Source organism: Juglans microcarpa x Juglans regia, chromosome 5D (genome assembly GCF_004785595.1).
Source record: "Juglans microcarpa x Juglans regia isolate MS1-56 chromosome 5D, Jm3101_v1.0, whole genome shotgun sequence".
NCBI classification, from domain to species: Eukaryota; Viridiplantae; Streptophyta; class Magnoliopsida; order Fagales; family Juglandaceae; genus Juglans; species Juglans microcarpa x Juglans regia.
Genome location: NC_054602.1, coordinates 9,688,790 through 9,712,149, shown reverse-complemented (window position 1 = coordinate 9,712,149; position 23,360 = coordinate 9,688,790). Strand labels below are relative to the sequence as shown.

General features: G+C 35.9%; 1 protein-coding gene across 1 annotated transcript; it reads right to left on the bottom strand.

The window, feature by feature from the left end:
* Positions 1 to 12,824: 12,824 nt before the first annotated feature.
* Positions 12,825 to 13,559, bottom strand: LOC121265651 (zinc finger protein ZAT11-like). The gene has a single exon (XM_041169340.1). The coding sequence runs from the start codon at positions 13,557 to 13,559 to the stop codon at positions 12,981 to 12,983; it is 579 nt and encodes a 192-aa protein (XP_041025274.1). The 3' UTR covers positions 12,825 to 12,980.
* Positions 13,560 to 23,360: the final 9,801 nt, after the last annotated feature.

The following is a 23,360-nucleotide window of genomic DNA, read 5'->3' as shown; positions in this document are numbered from 1 at the left end:
ATCAATATGAAAATTTTACATATGCAGAACCAGAACTACAATTTTATGAACAAGTGGGACATTCACGTAGAATTCCCAAACAACTTGTGTTTTTGTCTTATACTGAAAAGAAATAACAAATAGAGGCACGAACATATACAATATTTTATCGAGATCATAGAAAATCTATAACCTACATCTATGATACCACATGTTAAATGTTTTAACATGAACATTACTAATTAAATATTTAATTTTCTATGAACCACGATAATAAAGTAATAACAGTTAAAAGATGTACATTTCTCCATCACAGTTCAATGATGAAGAATCTGACCTAGCTATGATAGAAGGATCACCCTAACAACTTAGCCTCATAAGTGTTTTCCAATAGCTAGAGGCACAATGATATTATAAGTGAGAACCCTTAACCCCTCAGTATTATTTATAAACTTCTGGCCATCAAGAAATTTAGGGACTTTGTGCCCCATTGTGATTAAATATAGAGTTAATCTTATCTTATTGGGGTTAATCTTATCCCATTGTAACTTATCAATTAAGTGATAAGTACTGAGCTATTCTAAACCCGTCAGGATATGGGTGTGTGGGATATAGAGTTTAAATAAAACTCTTACAAACCAACTTGGCTATTCAACATTGAATAATGATAGTGAAAATTGCATTAGTATTCAACAAGAAAAGCCCCTGATGTAGACTAGCTTACCATTTCGATTGTCTTCTTATGTGATTGTTACTAGTCTGGATATATGATCTCCTGCAGCTGGAGAATGAGATCGTATATTGAGCTTAAGTGAATTGGTCAAGCTCTAGGGAAGTATTTTTCATCTATTGTGGGTCTTAGCTTCATGGAGGGACAATAGTCCTAGTTGTAAAGCTAGGGTTTCATTGTGGTTCTTTATAGCAAGAAGTAGCAAACAGTTGGTATAGATGGGCATAAAATGTGGTGAATGAGATCTAACCATTCTTGGAAAAAAAAATCCATTTATAATGATCTCAACGGGTTCTAATAATATAACTATTGATTAATAATTTTAAAATACATGAGCTTAAAGCTGATAGTTTACATTTTCCTAAGATTGCTACATATATGGCATAAAAGCCAATCCAACCATAAATGTAGGACTTAAGTTGTGTCACATACAATGTAATAGCCTAATAAGAACATTAGGGATTTAAATGAGGAAGTTATAATACCCCAGATGAGCATAGAAGATGGTTAATGGAATCTCAAATTGCTTAGGAATGAAAAGTAACTGTGCTTTATGATGATTTCAAGGATCTTCAATTATAGCATTAATTAGTTATTTTAGAGTATAGGCACAACTATAGTTTAAGCTTTTCTCAAATCCATACTTTTCAGCTCATTAAACATGCTTGGTGAATGAACATCTTTTCATCAAGGTCTCAAATATGTAAATTCATGAATATCTACAATATGCACGTTTTCTTCGTATATTCTCTCTTCTATAGTAATGCCACGCAATTAATCTTGTCGTGTAGAGAGTAGAGGTCGTTAGGGGTACTGATCAATGGGTGGTGCAGGCAGGAAATTTGAGGTTATGTATGATAATTGGTTTGGAACCACCAAGTTTTTTGGTTTAAAAAGTTGCAATGGTGCCACAAAAAGGTTCAAACTTAGAGATCAAGTAATGTCTTCATGATCTAGGTGGAACTTAGAGAAATTACAAGAACCTGTAGGGGGAATATCAGAAATCTCAGATTAATGCTTTACCATATTATCCCAAAATGGGGGAAGATATATACCTCTTTCGATGGCTAATAAGGAGAGGGTCTTTTTCCACACAGTCTGCTTGGGATCTTATAGGGATCATGATCTCGTTTCTTGGTATAGATGAGCATGGTATAGATGGGCATAGAATGTGGTTAACAAGATCGACTAGCCATTCTTGGAAAAAAAATGCATTTATAATGATCTCAACATGTTCTAATATAAGCATTGATTAATCCTTTTGAGACATGGGCTTAAAGATCATAGTTAGCGTTTTCCTAAGATTGTGTTGGGAATTTGGACCTCCCAAATTCACCCCCTAGGATCTACCATTTGTAGGAATATTAAGAAAAATAGAGAAATAATCACAACACCAAAAATTTACGTGGAGAACTCCCAAAATAGGAGAAAAACCACTAGACCTAGAAAAGAAAATCTATTATGTGAAAAATTGTTACAATCACACAATTTTTCTCATCACCCTAAATACACCCACAAAGCTTTCCCACTAGCAAAAATTTAACTCTCACCTCTTCCCCTTTTACAAAAAAGACCAACAGAAGAATTTTACAAAAGTAAAAATTACTAGCTTATTTTTTACTGGTGCACTTAGCCAAAAAAGCTAATCCTCATTTTATAGGCCTTAGGCCTTGCTCCTCATTTATTCCCCACCAATGTGAGACTAAAGCCAAAATAGCAAAATCCAACAATCTCCACATTGCGACTTTGGCTGGTCTCACAGCCATGCTCCACCTTAATGAAAATCTTCATAGCTTCCGCTATCATGCTCCACCATAAAAACATACCCACTCAGAATAAACCAATTCTAAGCATTTCACTTTGGCTCATGTCGAAAACAATCTTGCTGAAACATTATGGTGTAACTTCCACGTTTGGCTTTCCTGGAAGTTCATAAGCCATCACATGAATTTCCACCACATACCCTGCATCAATGTCAAACCAATGCATATGTGCAACCTTGTGGACCCGCTAACATTAACACATCCTCTATCATGACAATTTTGAGAATTAGCAGCATACCATGAGAATGTGCATGTCCATTTTCAAAAGACATCATCTTCCATGGAGAGAGACACAAAGTTAGCTTCATTACCAGTATCTCCATTTAATGACTTAGAGCCACTTGCCAAACATGCTCCTTGTACTAGCTGTTTTACCAGTTGCTAGTATCACTGCTGACTTTAGGGGTTGGTCTGCCCTTCAACGCCTTGTGTAATCATGATTGAATCAAAACATCATTGACTTGCACTTGCCACAAGCCAAAATTAATTCTCCCATCAGACTTCTCCACCTCAAATTTGATAAAATTTGAAGTCCTACTTTCTGACATTGCCTTGATAAATTTTACCATAGAAATAAATAGTACTCACTAAATAAGTTCCCAAGAAATATTCTTTTTTCCTAGACAAAACTTCAAGGTTCCCAAGAAAGATTGGAGGGGTCACAATGGTCCCACTTAAAACTCAATCTCCAGACAAAACCTCATTAGACAGTACATACCTACACTACCACACCAAAGCTCTACCCCACCAAAAGGACATAGGCTCTGATACCAGTTGTTAGGAATTTGAACCTTCCAAGTTCACCCCCTGATCTACCCTTTTTAGAAATATCAAGAAAAATAGTGAAATAATCACAACACTAGAAATTTACGTGAAGAACTCCCAAAATAGGAGAAAAACCACCAAACCCAGAGAAGAGAATCCACTATGTGAAAAATTGTTACAATCATATAGTTTTTCCTCTCACCCCAAATACACCAACAAAACTTCCCCAATAGCAAAACTTTAACTCTCACCTCTTCCCATTTTACAAAAAAGGCCAACAGATGAATTTTACTAAAGTAAAAGTTACTAGCTAAACTTTGACTTGTGCACTTAGCCAAGGAGGCCAATCCTCCTTTTATAGGCCTTATGCCCTACTCCTCATTTATTCCCCACTAATGTGGGACTAAAACCAAAAGAACAAAACCCAACAGATTGGTATATATGGCATGAAAGCCAATCCAACTAGAAATATAGGACTTAATTAAGTTCATGTACCACATACAATGTAATAGCCTAATAAGAACATTAGGGATTTAAATGAGGGAGTTATAATATCCTAGATGAGTATAGAAGATGGTTAATGGAATCTCAAATTGCTTAGAAATGAGAAGTAATTATCCTTTATAATTATTTCAATGAACTTCAATCATAGCATTGATCAACTATTTTAGAGTATAGGCCCAACTATCGTTTAAGCTTTTCTCAAATCCTTACCTTTCAACTGAAACGTGCTTGGTGAATGAACATCTATTCATCACATGCCTCAAATATGTAAATTCATGAATATCTACAATATGCACGTTTTCTTGGTATATTCTCTCTCTTCTATAGTAATGTCACGCAATTAATCTTGTCGTGTAGAGACTAGAGGTTGTTAGGGGTACTGAATGGGTGGCGAAGGCAGGATATTTGAGCTTATCTATGATAATTGGTCTGGAAAGACCTGGTTTTTTGGCTTAAAAATTTGCAGTGGTGCAACAAAAAGGTTCAAACTTAGGGAGCTAGGTAATGTTGTGATAACCGGGCTTTAGGCCTAGCCCCTTTGATGTCAGGACGAAGCCCAGCCCATGAGCTCAAGTGGAGGGACGGACGGCGTCGTTTAGGTGAGTTTCCCTCTGCTGCACTGTTTTTCTTCCCCACGATTTCTCCCCTCTACACCTCATTTTCTGCACATCACACTAACCGTGCGCACCAACCCCCCATAATCCTAGCAGTTGATCTTCATCTCTTACCACACTCAAGAATCGGTTTGGCTCACTTCGGCAGACTTTGCAACCGGATCCTCTCATCCAATTTTTCTTTTTCTCTTCTCATCTTCTCCATATCTTCACCGTCCGCTCGACTCAAGGGTTTCGAATTTCAAACTATTTCTCCACTGCAATTTCATTCAGTTTTTGAACAAAACTTGGTAATTTCTTCTTCTATTATGGCTTTTCTTTTTCCTTTATGGTTATTCTTCTTTCTTTTCTCTGTTCTGCTGGTTCTTAGTCGTGCGGGTCTCTTGCCATTTCGGTTTCTGCCATGTTTTGATCACACACACACACTCTACTTGATGTTACGCACACACACACTGCTTGGCTTGCTGAGCCGCACATCAGAAGTGTAGTCTTGCTCTTCTCCCACCATTCATTTCCAGTCTCACTTTTATTTTTATTTTTTTTTCTTTTCGTTGCTTAATTTTCGCACACATCCCCGTTCCATCTGAATTCATAGTGTTCATGCTTGGAACACTAAATCATGTTCGGAGTACTCAATTTTTCCCTTTGTGCAGAAGCATTTTTCTTTCACTAGGAAGTGCTGTGAATTTTTCTGAGCGTAGACTACAGCGGATTGTTTTGGTTCGGGGTGGATTTGAAGCTTTCGTGACTTGGTTAGGTAATCTTACCCGAAGCTTGTGGTAGTGTTTGGATTTTGTGATTGGGTTGTGAATTGTAAAAGTGTTACTGATTTGATTATGGCGTGGATAAGATTTTGCATTCCTGCAGTTATTTTTGGCAAACTGTTACAATTATATATTTATTGTTTGTGTGGGTATTTCATATGTGGATTGTGGTGAGGTGATGGAATTATTGAAGTTGAGGAGTATGATTTTTGGATGGATTTGTGAGACTGTTTTGGACTATTAATTAAGACTATTTGGTGTAAATTTATGGGTATTTTGAGCTAGTTGTATTGAACTTTTATGCAAGGCTTAAATTGTTGAATGAATTAATTATTGATGCGGACACTGAAGTTGTTTTATTCCAAGGTTGGAAATGAAGTTTGAGTTGGGTTATGTTTTTAATTATTGAAGTTGCGGTTGTTGGTTTTGGAAATAATTATGATTGGTTTGGTGTTATAGAAGGTGGCTGTTTTGGGTTTTAAATGCGAATGGGTGAAGAGAGTTGTTCGGGTTTAATTATTAGGATAGTTATTGAGTTGTGAAGGGACTGTTTTGATTTATTACTCAATAAATAGCAGTCTACTAGATTGATTATTAAATGTTGGATATATGTTCTTTTTGTTTAGGTGGTGTTACTATTAGAGTTCTAGCTCAAGGTGTTGATAATACGAAGAAGTCAGGTAAGCGGGGTTTATATACTAGTTTTGCATAAAATAAATAAAAGGAGGTTGACTTTGAGAATAAATGTGTTTATTTTCTTTTGAAAGAGATGATCTGAAAACAAACGCAGATGTTTATTCTACATATGCATAAATTCTATATAAGAGAAAGTGTTTTTCTGTCATGACTAGTGTAGACATGAGCTAGTTTTGTGTACTGTACTTCTGAACTATGTAAAAGAGCGAATAAGGAATTCTAAAAGTTTTGTTATGAACAAATGAGAATACTTTGTTTATGTTTATCTCGAACATGTGAAATGATCTGAAGCTTTTAGTGATTTGTTTTGATATGATGTGTCATCTGAAAATCTTGGCATGGAGTTCTGATTCTGTATATGTGTGTAATTGGATTTTCGATGAAATCCGTTCTGTTTCTGTTAAGGCCCAGCCACGGGTATAATGATGGTTTATAACCCTACCACGGGGGTGAAACATGGAATATGGCCCAGCTACGGGTATAATGGTGGTTTATAACCCTACCACGGGGGTGAAACATGGAATATGGCCCAGCCACGGGTATAATGGTGGTTTATAACCCTACCACGGGGGTTAAACATGGTATTGTCCCGAGGTGATGCTAAGAGATGATTTAATTATAATATTTCAGTTTGAAAATGTCAACGGATGTTCTTTTTGGAATACGTATATCTTTTGAAATTTCGCTCTAAAGTTTTTGTACAAGTTTTGTTTCTGCATTCTGAAAGTAAATGTTTTGTTCGGCTTATCAAATGTTATAAATGCTCATGTTTACATGCTAGTATATGCTCTCTGCTTGCTGAGTTGTTGATACTCACCCCGTTAATCTTCATAATATTTCAGATGACATCGATGGCTCAGCTGAATAGCAGTATTAGAATCTATGGAGAAGATTTGCATTGATTTGTTGTTGGGTATCTCATGATATTAGTGTTGGTGTTGGAGGTTAATTATCCTTCTTAAGTTTGCTTCAATGGATTTAGACGGTTTATGGAGACTATGTTAATGTTTTATTATTTCTAGTTGTTATTTGAGATAGGAAGAAGAGTTGATTTTATTTGGGTTGTTGGATTGAATATTGGATAAATGAGTTTATATGATTTATTTAATTGAAGTATTTACGTTCGATTTGAGGTTTAGAAAAATGGATATGTTCTTGAATTTGGAAGTACTCTAGCCTTGTTAGAACTGATTATCAGGTTTTATGAGTTAACTCTCCGGACCCTTGGGGTCAGGGCGTTACAAATGTCTTCATCTAGGTGGAATTTAGAGAAATTACAAGTACCTCTAGTATCAGATTTGGCAACTCAGATTAATAATGCTTTACCATAATGTCCTAAAAAGGGGAAAGACTCGCCTGTTTGGAAGGCTAATACGGAGGGGTCTTTTCCACACGGTCTGCTTGGAATCTTACTAGCTAGAGGGAGGGATCATGATCTCGTTTCTTGTTATAGATGAGCATGGTGTCAAGTTTTACCTACCAAGATCTCGGTGTTTATCATGTGGAGATGTTTAATTCATATATAGTAGAATTGGCTTCCCTTTTAATTCCCGTAGTCGGAGATCTAGATCAAGTATTGAGCTTAAGTGAATTGGCTCAAGCTGGATGGAAGAATTTATCGTCTATTGTGGGTCTTAGCTTCTTGGAGGGACAGTAGTCCTGGTTGCATAGCTAGTGTTTCATTGTGCATGGACGTTCTTTAAAGCAAGAAGTAGCTTACAGTAGTTTGGATGATTTTGGCCTGGTTTGATGGCTTCCATAATTACTAGCTACAGTTTTTGGTTGAGGAGACGTTCTACTAGAATTTAGGCCTGTTTTGGGACCAAGGCTAGCTGGTTTAATCTTCAAAAATTAAATCCTCATTATCTGCTGTTGTACTTTTGAAGGTAATATGAAGTGTTTGGCTTGTTTTGAGCTAGCTCTCGCCTCTCGGTTTTCCAGCGATTGGATTTGGGTCTATCTCTGATTTCATGGAAGCAGCCTTGAATTATTTTACTTAAAGGGATCAGAAAATAAAAAGTTAATGCAACAATATAAATCTAAGGGAGAGAAAGCAAAAAGCTTACCGCTTCTCCTGTCTCGGCAGTGCTAACGACAGCGTGAGGGGAAGTACTCGATGAGCTGATACATCTCATGAGAGCCGGAGAACCAGCTTTCTCATTTTGTTTTGAGATGACACTTATCTCCTGTAAGGTCTGCAGAAACAAAGGAAGCCTAGATAAAAATCTTAGAGCCAAGTAAGGTCTGATGTTGATTAACGGGGCCGAAAGAGCCCCGTGCTGCTCTGATCTTCTAATGTCGGTGGCCTCTTCTTGGGACTCAAGGTCATCACCATGATCATTCTGGGCATGAGAGTTCCTGCTTGACTGCATATTGCTGATCTTCTGAAATCGCCCTAATGCTTTACAAACGCCTCAGTACGTTAAGAGGAAAAGAAATTCCAGTCGACATTTATAATAATGCGGTAAAGTGTCACGTGAGATGAAGATTATTTGTCCAATTTTGTTTGGACTTGTATGTACAGTATATATATTTTTGAAACCCTCTTGACAAAGCTGACTTTTCTTATACAAATGTATAAATTTATAACCAATTTATAATATAAGATAAGATAGATTTCTACGTAACTTTGGACTTTCTATTACTTTTTATAAGATAATATAAAATTACCTTTCACATTATGCAGTTATTAAATATATAGTTGCATAATAGTTGTAAATCTGTCGCATCTTTCATTGTAAAATCCCACTATTCACCCTTGAGCTTAATTTACGATAGAATTGTATTTTGGGAGGAAACGTTGGTATGTATTGAAGCGGATCTGTTTTGCTAGCTATGACTAACATTGATAGTACTAAATTTGAAATTGCGTGATTATGTCTGTTGGATGTGAAAAAATGTGTGATTTTTCTTAAAATATCGCTGGTTGTTCAGAGGGAAAATTGTCTTTATTTGAGGCTCTTTTTAGTCGTTCTACTTGCTTTGTGTTTGAGGATCTAAATGCCAGCTTCTTTCTAGCACCTTTACGCTGCTTTTAACTTTTACATCCAAAATCATGCCTTCCAATGTTCTACTTGTTTTATTCTTCTCCTTTTTTGTTTGTTTCATAAAACCCTAATTAGCTCTCTCAACTCTCAACTATGACACGCTTCCTGATCTTCACAGGATCTAGCTACATCTACGGCCTGCTCCACATGAAACTCCAAAACTCGAGTCAATATAGAAATCTAGCTTATTAAAAACTTATATAAGCATGATCTTGACTGTGTTGATAAATTAAAAACTTTATGTAATTAACTATAATTGTTTTGCAAAAAGAAGATAAATTATTATATATCTTTGGCTATTAATGTTGATGTTGATATGTTGGATGCCGCAACTAGCTGCAGATGTTGGCCAACCTCCTTGACTTTAAATTTGAAATAATTTAAAAAGAATAAACTCAAAAAAAATTTTTTTTTAAATATTAAAAAATTTAAAAATTTAAAAAAATGTGGAGTGTGGAGTGTGGTGGAGGTTATGTAGCAAAACTCTTTTTTTTTTTAGTCTTGACATTTATCGGGCCCTCGCTGACCTAATTCAGAAATACTTTGTCGATAGATCGTTTCTTGGAGCAGCTGATCAACATGAACTCTAGTGGTCTTAATCCTCAAGAATCAGTCATTCTTGGTATGAGTCATAATATAGTGTTGCATTGACATACATGATCGAAATGCTACATGGATAATTAAATTCATGGGTTTTCTCTTTCTTTTTTGATCTTTTTATTCTCCAGAGGACGATGTGAGTTGGGAAAATTATCTGCAGGTTAAAATTGAAGTAGATCTAAGGAAAGTAATAGCTAGAGGCAGAACAGTGACGCTGGAAGGACAAAAGATGTGAGTGCCTTTCATTTATGAGAAGCTTTCAAAGATGTGCTTCAAATGTTGGTGTATCATCCATGGAGATATGGGATGTGCTGGACAAGGATTGAAACAAAGCAATAATGTTGAAAGGGATAACCAATTTGGTCATTGGTTGAGGGCTAGCTCAAGTCCACAGCGTACTTTAGTGGGGGGTGTTAATAACAGAGGACTAAGTATTTCTAAAGGTGGTGACGAGGCATGCAGCAAGACAATATAAAAGTTAATACAATCCGGAAGGAAGGGGTGGAGGAAAATGGATTGGTAAATGGCAATTGTGAGGAACTCTGTCAAAAAGAAATCCAGAGAAACGATGGAGGGAAGAGAGAAGGGAAATGTAAAAAAGAAGTGTCAATCAACACGGAGGATGTAGTAGTAAGGGAAGAAGTACATGTCCCTATGGGTGTTGAAGCTGAAATTAGTGCTGGACTAAATGAGCATTGGATGATGGAGAGACTAAAGCTGTCTCGAGCAAACAAATTACAAGAGGAAGCTAGAAGAGAAGGGCCTGAAACAGAAGCAAAGATAAGTCGCATGTATCAAATTCTCTTACCAAAAAATGAAATGTAGAAATTCATGATGAGTTCTTTTGAAGGTAAAGAATATGAAGTATTTTATTACGGAGGAAGAGATCGCTACAAGAAAAAGCAGCTTTTGCTACCAAAAACTGAAGGGGCGAGTAAATTTTGGCCACAACAAACCATAACTTATTGTAGCCGCCTTTTTGTAGTGGCGAATGTGAAATTCGCCATAAAAAATGTTTTTTGCGGCGACATCATACTTTTTGCGGCGACTTTGGCTCTTCACAAATAATAATACCGTGTAAGATGGAAAGTAGCAAGTTATTTTTTAATGCGGCAACATGTTTCTCACCGCATTAAGTTAGAAGTGTGCAAAATATTTCTCCCCGTAAAATTACAGAAACCCATTTTCGCCGATACTGATCTGTTTTCCACCCAATTTTGCTGCAGCCATCGCGAGCTCCACCATCAAGCATGAACCAACCGTGCCTAGCCACCCTGCCTTCACCACCGAAACAGAGCAAAACCCCCTCCATCAATCCATCCCAGTCTTTACGTTGAACAAGGTCTGACAAAACAACGTCGTGTGCCGCATCGATCTCCACCTTAGTCGATTCTTCTCTGTGACAGATTGACTTCCCTGCTGCATGGTGTCGCCTCCTCGCCTAGCCGATAAGTCTCATCAGTCTCTCGCACAATCAATTCACCGTCCCTCTCTCTCTCTCTCTCTCTCTCTCTCTCTCTAACTTTCACTCAGTCCCTCTCTCTCTATAGGCTGCCCAATCGTGTCCCACCGACGCGCACGGCTTCTCCACTCGGTACCTATTTCAGCAAGCTATCTCCTCTCCTTTCAATCTGTGTGGTATTTCTCTCATTCATTTCATGTCTATTTCTCTCTGTTTTGGGTATATGCATTTAGCTTTTTTTTTTGGTTCAGTTGCAAGTGAAAGGTAAAGTCATTGGAGGCTTAAATATTCATATACTAGTTTAAATTGATTGTGAATCTGTTACAAATTACAGTGCTTTATCTACATTAGGAACTTTTTGATGCTAAAGGATGGGTTTTGATCAGTTTTTAGATGCTGATTTATAATTAATTTGGAGTTTTGGGAGGTTTGGCGAATGTTGTTTTGGGTGACCAAGCAATAGTTAATTTAGTCAATGCTATCTTCCATATTTCCTAGATGGTTCTCACAACTTGAAGTGGTTGCTATGTTTTGACCGCAACCCCAAACAATGACATATATATAGATATACTAACATGTGAAATCAGCAACTTTAAGTAATGATTGGAGAGCATGAAAACCATAATCCAGGTCCCAAATGAATATGCACCCTCATCTCCACACGTTTCATGGTCATACAGGAGACAAATAAATAATTAGCTCATCACAAACGGTCCAAGTGGATGAATTTACATTGACCAAAAGTACTAGGAACCTAGCTGGTATGTTGTAAAAATATCCGTGGGTTGCATCCTACGTTTCAAACATCACATGGATTTATTTATTTTTTTAATTTTCGGCTAACAAGTATTTAACATTTTCCACTCAAAATTACTAAAATTCACATATTGCCTGCGTTACCAACTTATATTTTAGTCTAAGGTATATTTTGAATAATAAATGAAAATAGGTAGTGATTGTTTGTCTGATGTTTATTATGTATAGCAACCAAGGGCTGAGGCCAGTTGGTTGTTCTTCTTGCAACTCCCCATGGGCATGTTGAATGTAATCCCATTATAAATGGTGTGGTGGTATAAGCTGCTTCTTTATTCTTGGTGATAACATGCTCTGCCAAGTACTCTAGAGTCATGACTTGGGAAAAAATTGCCTGATTTTTATATGGAAGCTGTGTCGTGGACGTACGACAGTAGATTATACGTACGTTACATCATGATCAAAGTCCGGTGCCCCATCTTTTTGTTTTGTAATTTTAATGGGGTGATATATAGTCATTAATTTAGTCTGATTATAATTAAACAAAATTGATCGATTTGATCATGATCATATATATATATGCGCAAAATCGAATAATAAATTAAAATATTCAATATGTATATATATAAGTATATATGCCAAATTAATATAAGCTAGCTATAGGATTGATCATCAATTAATCCTAATTATGAGTGTATATATATATATATTTGAATAGAGAATATTATACCGATCAAAATTTCCTTAAATTTTTATTTTTCCACCTGCCACTCGCGCGGAGAGTGGTCTATTTGTTAGAACGTACGTCTAAACCTTAACCCCTCGCTTCCTCCATCTAACTCTGGATTCAGTGAATGTATGTGCTAGTGCTACAACATATATATATATATATATATAGCTGATAACTATGGATCGAAGACCTGCCATCTGTTCATCATGTTTAATTATCCAGCCATTAATTGAATATGCTCTGCATTTTCTGCTATATATATATAAGGAATCTTTAGTTTCTGATATTAAATATGAATGTATATGTATAGAAGAACATGTGCATTCATGTAAGAATGTAAAAAGTTGAATAAATATAGATAAAAATACCTCTGAGTTTTATTCTATAATAAATGAACAAAAATATATTCGTACTTGCAGTACTGTTCAAAAAAGAAAAGAAGAAAGGAGATCGAAGAAAGTACATGAGTACTCACCTACCACATGGCTTATACGCAAGCTTAATAATCAATAATTACAAGAAACAATCAACCATGGGTGCTGCCTTCCCAAGCTTTAGATACTCCAAGTCATTCTCAAAGGGTGTCAAGTTCAGATCCAGAAACAAGACTCTCCGACTTTTACTCATTTTCTTCACGATACGTACTTGTGAAGAATTAGTACGGCCTAGAGGAGCGGCCTGCTGCAGGTTTTGTTTGAGATTGAAATGGACTTGGTTTTGAATATGATCAGTAGTTAAGGTTGTCCTATGCCTCCTAATGTGACCACCCAAAGCCTGTCCTATCGCAAACTCTAGGCCGCAGATAGAGCACTCGTGGGTTTTGGGCTTGGTTGGGGAGCCATCCGACTGTGAATCAAGACTTTCGTCACCTCCCATCAACCTTGGCTTCTTGTGACTTGCTCGGTGACCACCAAGCGCTTGGAACGATGGGAATTGCCGATTACATGTCTTGCACTCAAACACACGGCTAGGAGTACTAGAGTCAGAGAAAGCGTCCATGGCAATTTCACCCCCACGAGAGAGCAGCATCAAGCGGTTCGCCATGGTGTGCGCCGAAAGAGGGAGGTTGCCACCTTGAAGCTCCTCAAACATGTATACGTGGTCAGATTACACGAGGTATAAATGTGCTTCCTTTTCTTATCTTCCCTCTCCACCTTGAACCTCCTCAAACATTCTTGGGTTGTTATCTTCCTCTGAATCTGCCTTATAACTGTGAGCATACCTTCTTATAGCAAGAAATGAAGGCGTTGTTGCAATAAACAAATTCATTAGCTTATCTAGACATGGCTTTGTGTAGTGGAATATTTGAGATATAGACCATAAAATATTCCTGGTATGGTATGGGATTGGAATAATTGCATCTTTGTCTCATTGTTTTCTAGTTTGTCTAATCTTTATTATGTACAGCAACCAAGGCCTAAGGCCAATTGGTTGTTCTTCTTGCATATACCCATAGGCATGTTGAATGTAAACCCATATAAATGGTATATATATGCGCTGATTTATTAATGGAAATTAATGTGCAAACTGATCTTATATATATGTTGGACTATATATATAAATTGAAGTTTGGCAATGCTTGTTGAGTGAGTCAATGGAGGCTCCCATCTAATTCATGGCTTCTGTGATTGTACTTTGCCCCCTTGTTTAAACTGCCCTCTCATGTTTCAACCTCAGCATTGTTAAGAGGTTTAATATCACTTTCATTGTTAGAACATTAAAAAATTCAAGATTTAGACTTCGTCTCTAGTTTAACTCTCTTTTTTGCCAGACTTAGGTTGATGCTATCGTTCCCTTCCCTTTTTCTATTCTAATACCAATCGAGTGTTTTTGTTTTTTAGTTCTCAAATAAGTCTGTTGATGGAGATTTTATGTGCATAACTAAGGGTTGTGAACCAGAAATGAGTTGTTTATGTCAAAACATATATGATTTCTACTCCATTTATTATATTTAGCTGATTATTTATTTCTACTCCATTTATTAATTTGCTCACACATTGCATCTTTCTTTTTCCACAGTGCTACTGAGCTTATTCTATATAAGCTGAAACTAGTGGGGAAGATAACTGAAGTCCACAGTGCTGCCGAGTTTATGGCTTAGTTTAAGCATAAACTGAAACAGAAGATAATTGCACATTGAGATTTCACTTCTAAATTTGTAATGGAAGAGTTTGAATATCTGGGTGTTGAACTGTCTTGAACTTTTCTGTGTCTACATGCTCAATCATCTACTTTGTTCAGGTGACGATAGCATGGAAACAAATGTTATTGTTTTCTATACGTGTACGACGCAAATTCTGGAAAATCAACTTTTCTACATGGATATGTACTTGATCTTGGGATTCTTGGAAATTAAATATTGTGAGGTATACTAATTGATGGTAATATTCTGAATCTTAGTGCAAGAACTGGGAAGTTATGGAAATTGTATGCATATGGACCACTATCCTCTATATTACCCACTTCAACTTGCTCTGTTTTGAAGGGAAACAATAATTAGTAAAAGTTGAGGCTGGCAACCTCCATATTACTTGCAACATATTTAGATTTCTTGATGAACATTACGATTTGTGATGTGGTGATACCCACTTTCATTCATCTATATATGCTAATTTAACATTTATCATCACCGTTCTACACTATCAATTAACTTTTACGTCTTTTATGTACATTTATAGGACCTATTTATTACATGAAGGATTGCCTTTTGGAAACTCCTCTTCTCAATTTGATTTGATTTGATTTTATAAAATCATTCTAATGTTACATCAATAAAGGGAAAAAATAACTCAAAATGCCGATCTGTAAGGGAAAACAACATTTCTTTGCCTCGTCCAATGTGTGCGCCGAGTCAGATCATGGTTTCCTCCTTCATTCTTTGCACTGAATTGCCATCTCAAGGTATCTCAATGCCCTCAACGTGCCACAGGAAAGTTTAGCATCATTTCACTCGGATCCTCCTACATGTCAAATACATAGATGTTAAATATTCCCTTTTATTATGAATAGGTATGGGAATCTATGAAAAGGTATGGAAAAAATTATGCATTACTGAAATTGGATTGGGACCTTACGCCATTGAATAACATATATAGTGAAATATAAAAATTATATTGGTATTTGTCCAAAGGTAATTTTATATTTTATATTTTTAAATTATAGGAATTAAACACTAGAAAATCTAACGTCCCTCCTGTATTTTTTTTATATATCTAATTTAATGATCAACTTTGTATTCAAATGGTATAACATTGAAGGGCCTGAATTAATAAAGAAAGAAAGAAAAAAAAAAAAAAAAAAAAAAAAAAAAAAAAAAAAAAAAAAAAAAAAACCTAGTTTTTTACGTTAAGGAAACTAACGGGTTGTTTGAAGCTTTCTTGTTTTTTTCTTGAGATAAGGGTTGTTAATTGTTAGAGAATGAAGAATGGTTTACATATCCGTGCGTACATGGGTCCCACCGTCAGGAGGAAATAGTGAAATATCTTTTTGTGATGGGAAGTTGGTAATACGCGGGATCACCAAATATTTAGCAGCCAAAATTAGAGGGAAATTAGTCTAACTTTTAAAAGTCTATACCAGATGAAGTGACTTTTAGCCCACTACACAAAAGCAGCGCAGTACACAGAAAGTAGAGAGTTATTTACTTTAAGGGAAATCTGGTTAGACATCATGGGTGGAAAAGGCGCAAGAGAGCCCTGTATTCAGACTGACCTTTAAGCACCAAGAGAGTCCTATATGTATTTTCCTACCATCTTTTATTCATCCATCTCCACTACTTATTATAATAAGTAGCTTCTTGTGTATGCCACTACTTACTAGTTTCATAAAAATGGGTTTCCTGAGTTTATTTCCCCACATTATTGGGGTGAAGCTAAACTAAACTAAGCCTATGGATTTGCACAGTTTAATAGTCTGTGAAATGACCTCATTTCACCTCAGTAATAGTTTAATAAACTGACCTTATGTCATTTTGGTGAAGGTAAGGAAAATATAAGGAGATAGACGTGGAATTGCAAGGGAAATCTATATACCCAGTCTAGTTTTTCTACATGAAATGATACTAAGTACATTTATCAACTTGTCTACAACCATAAACCAAACAGGAATGGATTTGCATAAGCTTTTCTTGTTGCCATTCAGATTTCATGAAAAAAGTTTTCTTTATGGGTCTTTAGCTGGATGGCCTTCTAAACTGGGATTTTTTGATATTTTGCTAACTTTTGCTAGCAGACATATTTTATTTAATAGTTGTCTAGAAAATGGTGCAAGATTTTGATATTAGTTGTACTTGCTGGATGTTGCTTGGTGGAATTATAAAAAGTCGTGGGCTACAATATTGTGGTGGGATTACTTTGTTAAAGATAATGACAAAACTTTGTAAGTATGCTTTAAAACCCCTAGAAACTGCACGTATTGTCTTCAATGGCTAAGAGAGTTGATGATGCATATTCTATAAGATTAGTTATGATCCTAGTGATATTAAAACCTTGCAACTTGAGAGATGTATACTAGGTACAAAGAAATGTTTGGTAATTTTTTCTGTAATAGACTATAGGTAGAGATTTATGTTGAATATACATGTAAAGATTAAGATATTTAATCATATGCTGTCATTTGAATAACTCGGGTACTATTGGAATTTAGCAAGTTTTGCATTATATTGGGAGATTTGTATAATCAGGTCTAACAATGTTTCTTCACAACAACATGTCATTGGGTCACTCTTTGAGAGTATTTAGGTAAACTTAAAAAATAAAACTGTCTATTTCATGAGATTTATGGTGGGGTCAACTTGGTTTTGTTTTAATTGAAGTGAGGTTTGGCTTGTCGTTATTGGGATTTTGTAAACAATGTTGCATACAATTTTTTTAACCTATTTGCAAGTGTTTGGTATATTATATGGAAATTAGTCCTTGCGTGCGTACAAATTATCTGGCTTTAAAAAACTAATTGGGTAGCATTGTTTTCAATATTTGGTAGTGTGGAAGAAACAAAAATGGCATTAAGATATCGTTTGCTGGAATTTTGGGGAATGGTGGTAATTTCCACCATTCATTCTCCTGTTTTTGGACAAGCTATATACTTGCATATTTTCAAGCCTCAAATGTAGTGTTTGAAAATGAAGTGCATATGATATACTTGGATATCATATCATAGGCAAGATATTTGGACAGGTCATCTATTTTGTGCTTAGGTGTGTGCTATATGATATGTAGTTTTAACTCACATATATAGGGCTAAAAATTGTATCCACCCTACCGATGGTTGAGTTGTGACCATTATTAAATCAAATACATGTGAGTTTGGTTTAGGGTTGATACGTTCTCCTCCTACAGCTCATGTCTCAAAACTGTTATGTTTCTACATTGATAAACAGAGAAGGGTATTTATTCTTGACCCTAGAGCAGTGAACTGGAAAACGTTATGCCACTGTCTGATGTATCTTCTATTTTGCTATGAAATATGGATGATATAACAGATTTTAATGAATTATTGGAGGCTTTTGCTTAGTTTAGTTTATACATGCAATGAGTGGCATAAGTTTAGTTTGTACATGCAATGACTGGCATGAATTATTGTCTGCTTTAGTTTGTACATGCAATGAGTGGCATAAGTTTAGTTTTTGGTTGATTCTTTGTAATTTGCAAGTAGACATCAGCAATTACTTCAAGCACATCAATAATTGTTTGAAGCATGTGTATTTTTTAGGTAGAAAGCTGCTCTTATATGTTGATATCAGCCAAGTGGAATTTTATAATGCACCAATGAGCTAGCTGGATGCTACATATATGGATTCACTCCTAGGTTTAAATTAATGTAACTTCCTTAAATTAATGTATAATCATGTTGACAACAATTCCAATGAGATGCACACATTCTTCATGTGTTTAGTGTCAGTAGACGTTTTTAGGAATTTAAGGAATTGCATGACAATTAGAAGAAACTTGGATGGCAATGTGAAAGTAAATGAAATGTTGACATTCAAGCTTATTTGTATGAAATCTGGATGGCAATGTACATGATAATTATTGGTAAAATCTATAGTGTTTGAATTATATTAAATCTAAAACAAAAGTCCTCAAATACAAGTTTGGCAGAGTACATAAATGAGAGGAATCTCAAAGATAATTTGCTATTGGTAAAGCTTAAATTATTCCTTGGTTACATACGTTACTACTCTTTAGACTTATTCTTCTTGATCTTCTTTATTTTTTCTGAGTTAGTGTGGTGTAAAGAATGCTTAATCTAATTACATCTTGTTACCACCAATTGCAAAGTATAGATACATGTATCTATGTTTCTTTAATTCCATGATTTATATAAAGAATCATTGATATGCATGGAATGATCAGGACGTCATCTTAAATTTCTAAATTCCCGTGAAGTACTGCTATATGCTAATATATGTTATTTCCCTAGCTCTTATTATATATAATATTGCTCCAAGCTTGTAATTTATTTTTGGCAAATTCATGAGTCACATAGAGTACGTACTAAGCTATTGGGATATATATAAATTAGATGCATCTACATCTATCTAATTTCCTGATCATGATCTTTAAATTAAAGAAGAATTTTTTATGATTGGTCATTATAAATTCATGAAACATATACTGGGGCAAGGAATCAATATAAATAAAATATATTTTATGATTGGTGGAGAATCAATATGCATGCCAAGATGATATACATGAGAATTGCGATAGAGGTTGTTTCAATTCAGAGTACATATTGAATGATTTGCAAACTAACCTGGGTGAAGAACATCAGCTTTAAATAACGTTAACGTGATTTAAAGCCTGCGAATCCAAAAACCCATAAATTCTTACAACGACGTTGCTGCATCAGTGAATCCAAAAATCCATAAATTTGCTCTCAACTATTGTTTGAAGCCAGCGTTCGGAAAACCCATCGATCTAATTCTGCGAGTGGGTTCTTAGAATTTATTCACCGCATATCCATTAACCCACACAGCTGTAAATTTGTAAGCAAGCGGTGATATTTGGCATTTCCTGCGCCATACATGCTCACCGTATGTAAAATCCATCTGAGATTGTGGCATGGTAATCTAATTCACCACATGTAGAATCAAAACCAAATGCGGGGATTTTGCTCTTTCACCGTATGGATCAGCACCAGAAATTGCGGCGTGGTAATCGAATTCACCGCATGTTGAATAAAAAAAAATTGCGGGGATCTCGATATTTCACCGTATGTAAAATCTCACAATTTGCAACGTCTACAAATTCATCGCAAATGGGAAGAAAGCTTCTTTCCTCCAGCCCCAAAATCATCGAATTTTGGATTTTACGGACCCGCAAAATCGCAGTAAATGGCCCCAAATTTGCAACGCCTCTTCACCGTAATTGCCCTTCTCCCAAATTGGCAAGGCGAGTTTGCTGCAAGAGTAGTCGGCCGAGTTAGCTGCAGCAATTGCGGCCGCCCATGATTTCTCACCGAAACTCCTCTGACCAGACATTTTACTTTCGACCGATTAGCAAAGAGTGATTCTTGCAGTTTCTGAAAATTTGCTGCGAGAAAACAGGGGAAATGCGGGGATCTCACTCCCCGCGAGAAGGGAAATTTCCTGTAGTGGATTGTGCTTGCAACACCAGAGGTAGAGGCTACTATGCAGCCCCACCTAATCTAATGATTCTTCTAAGTTGGAACTGTCGAGGGTTTGGAAATCTTCAGACTGTTCAAGACCTTTGCTGCATGGTAAAAGATAAGAAGCCCAAAATGATGTTTCTAGTAGAAACATTGCTTGCTACTAAAAAGGTGGAGGGTGTGAAAAGAAGATTGGGTTATGATAACTGTTTTGATTGATCATATGGGGGGGAGAAGTGGTGGAATAGCTATGCTCTGGAGGGATGATGTGGATATGGAAATACAAAACTACTCGCAGTGGCATATTAATGTTGGGGTAGAGGAAGAAAATACAAAGAAGAAGTGGCTTATCACATGAATTTATGGACATCCTAAGACAGTGAAAAGAAGGATGTCATGGGACCTCACGGGGAGACTGAACCATTTGACGAAGTATCATGGTGTGTAATAGGGGACTTTAACGAAATTTTAATTCACACAAAAAAGTATGGGGGAAGGCAGAGAGGGGAAACTCATATGTGCCAATTTAGAGAAGCTTTGGCCATTAATGGCATGTCTGATCTAAGGTACAAAAAAGGAGACAAATTCACATGGAGCAACATACTTGCAGATGAAACATTCACCAAAGAGAGGTTAGATAGAGCTATAACCAATAATTGCTGGAGAGAGGTGTTTAAGGAAGCTAGGGTGGAAGTTCAACCTACACGGTGCTCAGATCACAAGCCATTGTTGTTATCTATGCAATCAGTTCAAATCAAGAGTGAATGTTTTAAGAGGCTGTTCAAATTTGAAGCTAGTTGGACAAAAGACAAAGAGTATGAGGAAATTGTATCAAATGAGTGGTCAGAAGTTAGTGGAAGTAACGATCCCATGAAGAAGATACAAAGATCACTAAAAGAATGCAATGTAGCTCTTGCTGGCTGGTGCAGACGGAGGACAAGAGATAATGAAGGTGAAATAAAAAGAAAAATAGAAAGACTCAAACTGATATAGGATAACGAAGATGCTCTATGCAGTGAGGAAATAAAGAAGTTACAATGAGAGTTGGTTAAAATACAATGGGTCTCCGATACAAATTTTATTGGTTAAAATTAAGCACCAATCAAGCTCGACGTTTGTACACGTACGTGCTTGATGTACACAAATAGAAACGATGAATTAATTAACAATGACGGAAGGTGGCAGGTGGCATTTTCTAACTTTTTCCATAACAAATGTTAGGATGATCGATTTTTGAAGTTTGAACATCATTGTTGAAATTGATGCCCTCTAGATTACATTTCAAGATCTCTTTAGTCAACTGGTAATAATCCATATAAAGGTCAAATTTTAGAAAGCCCCTTTTAGTTTTCTTAGCTCTAAAATTCAAGAGGGATAGAGTGGGAAGACCAAAGCTATTTTAAAAACAAAAAACAAAAAAGCCAGCTTACTAAACCTTATCTGATACAAATTTTATTGTTTAAAATTAAGCACCAATCAAGCTCGACGTTTGTACACGTGCTTGATGTACGCAAACAGAAACGACGAATTAATTAACAGTAATGCATCAATCACTCTCCAAGAATCAATAGTAAGGTTGTATACCTCAACTTGGTATTGCCGCAGAGAATCGAAGTACATGATTTTAACCATCTTGAAGTCATTGGTATTGAGATCAATACCAAAGCCAAAATCGAAAAACGTGGGGCAAAAATCAGGCAGGCGAGGAACAAACAAAAGCCTCTTTGATTCTCTGGTTGCAGGATTCCAAAGCACTATCTCCCAAGCCCGGTCTCAAGCAATACCAACACCACAATCCATTCCATTAGAGGAACCGAAGAAAAGTACTAGGTTAATATCTTCTGAGAACAATTGTGGGACGAGATGTACGTCAACAAAAAACTCTAGGGTGTCATTAGAGTGCATGGAGAAACGTGGAGTAGTTGTTGCTTGCCAACGCTCAAAAATGACTTGACGGTAGTGATTGTGATTGTGATAAGAAATGATGAAAGTGTGGTGCTTTGTGATGAAATTAGGGTTTCTGATGACAACATACTAGGCTTTATGTTAAGAACCTTCCCAATTGATACACTACAGTCTACTTGTGATGTAAAATGGTGAAGAAACAAGTAACCAAACGCTGTAAGCTATAAGGAAATGGATGCAAAGCAAGTGTTTGATAAAAATCCTCAAAGGGAAATTGTATTGTCACGTTGGGAACATTCGAGGTATCCTTTCCACCAAATTGTTTCCAAATACAAAAAGATTCTAGACCTTTTTCTTCTAATCTCTCATTCTCTCCTATATCCCCCTTTCCAGTAACTAACTCTTGTCCCTTTGATAAACTTACATACAAAACAGAAATGGAAATAACAATAGCTAAAGTGCCCCGTTTGGGGGTTTAAACGTTGCATTTTACACTTATGAAATAAACGACGGTTACTAATTAAAAAAGCTAAACGACAGTAGCTCTCCACTCCCAAAAGGAGAGTTGGGTTCTTGGCCTGCTTTGGGTCTCCGCCTGAGGGGTCTGGGGTCTTCACGGCTTGGTGTCTTTGGGCCTGGGCCACTCTTCATAGGGGCATCCCGTCACAATAACTTTTAACTTTATTTTTATTTTTTTGTCAAAAGTTCTTTCAAGGAGTTTTTTTTTTTTTTTTTTTTTTTTTTTTTTTTTTTTTTTTTTTTTCCGGAGCTTGCATATATTAGAACATCCGTATCCGTCACATCTCCTCTCCATCCGGTTGACTCTTTTAAGAGAAAGTTCATTTCTAAATCATTTTTTACAAATATTTATTCTAATTAATAAAATAAATTATTCTCCTAATCATCTATACTTTCTCTTATACTCATATTTGTTATAGTTAAAATTTGAAAAAAAAAATATATCACCATTGAGATTATCTTTTTTTTTTAAATAATTCATCATTTGTGAAAATATGATTTTTTTTTTTTTTATAAATATTATTGTTACGAAAGTTTTGATTTTAAAAATAAGATTATTTTTAACTAATTTTTTTTTAAAAAAAAATTGATGATCCAAATGTGAATGCTCTTATATATAAAAGCATTAGCATTGGCTTAGCCAAATGTATTTTCATCTTCAAATTTAGCTAATATCATCCACATTTGGTCCACATTGAATTAGTCAAACTGATTTCATCTAAAATATGAGCGACAGTAATTCTATCATTCTTTTCAAATATGAAATGTATTGTTGCAAGTCTAAATATATATTTTTTTATTATATTTCGGCACCTTTTCCACGGCTCTTCTTCTTCCCTCTTTCTCTCCCGCGTTCTCCTT

Bases quoted from the DNA above. Each gene is read 5' to 3' on its own strand.
- LOC121265651 (XM_041169340.1), bottom strand. From the start codon at position 13,559: ATGTTTGAGGAGCTTCAAGGTGGCAACCTCCCTCTTTCGGCGCACACC.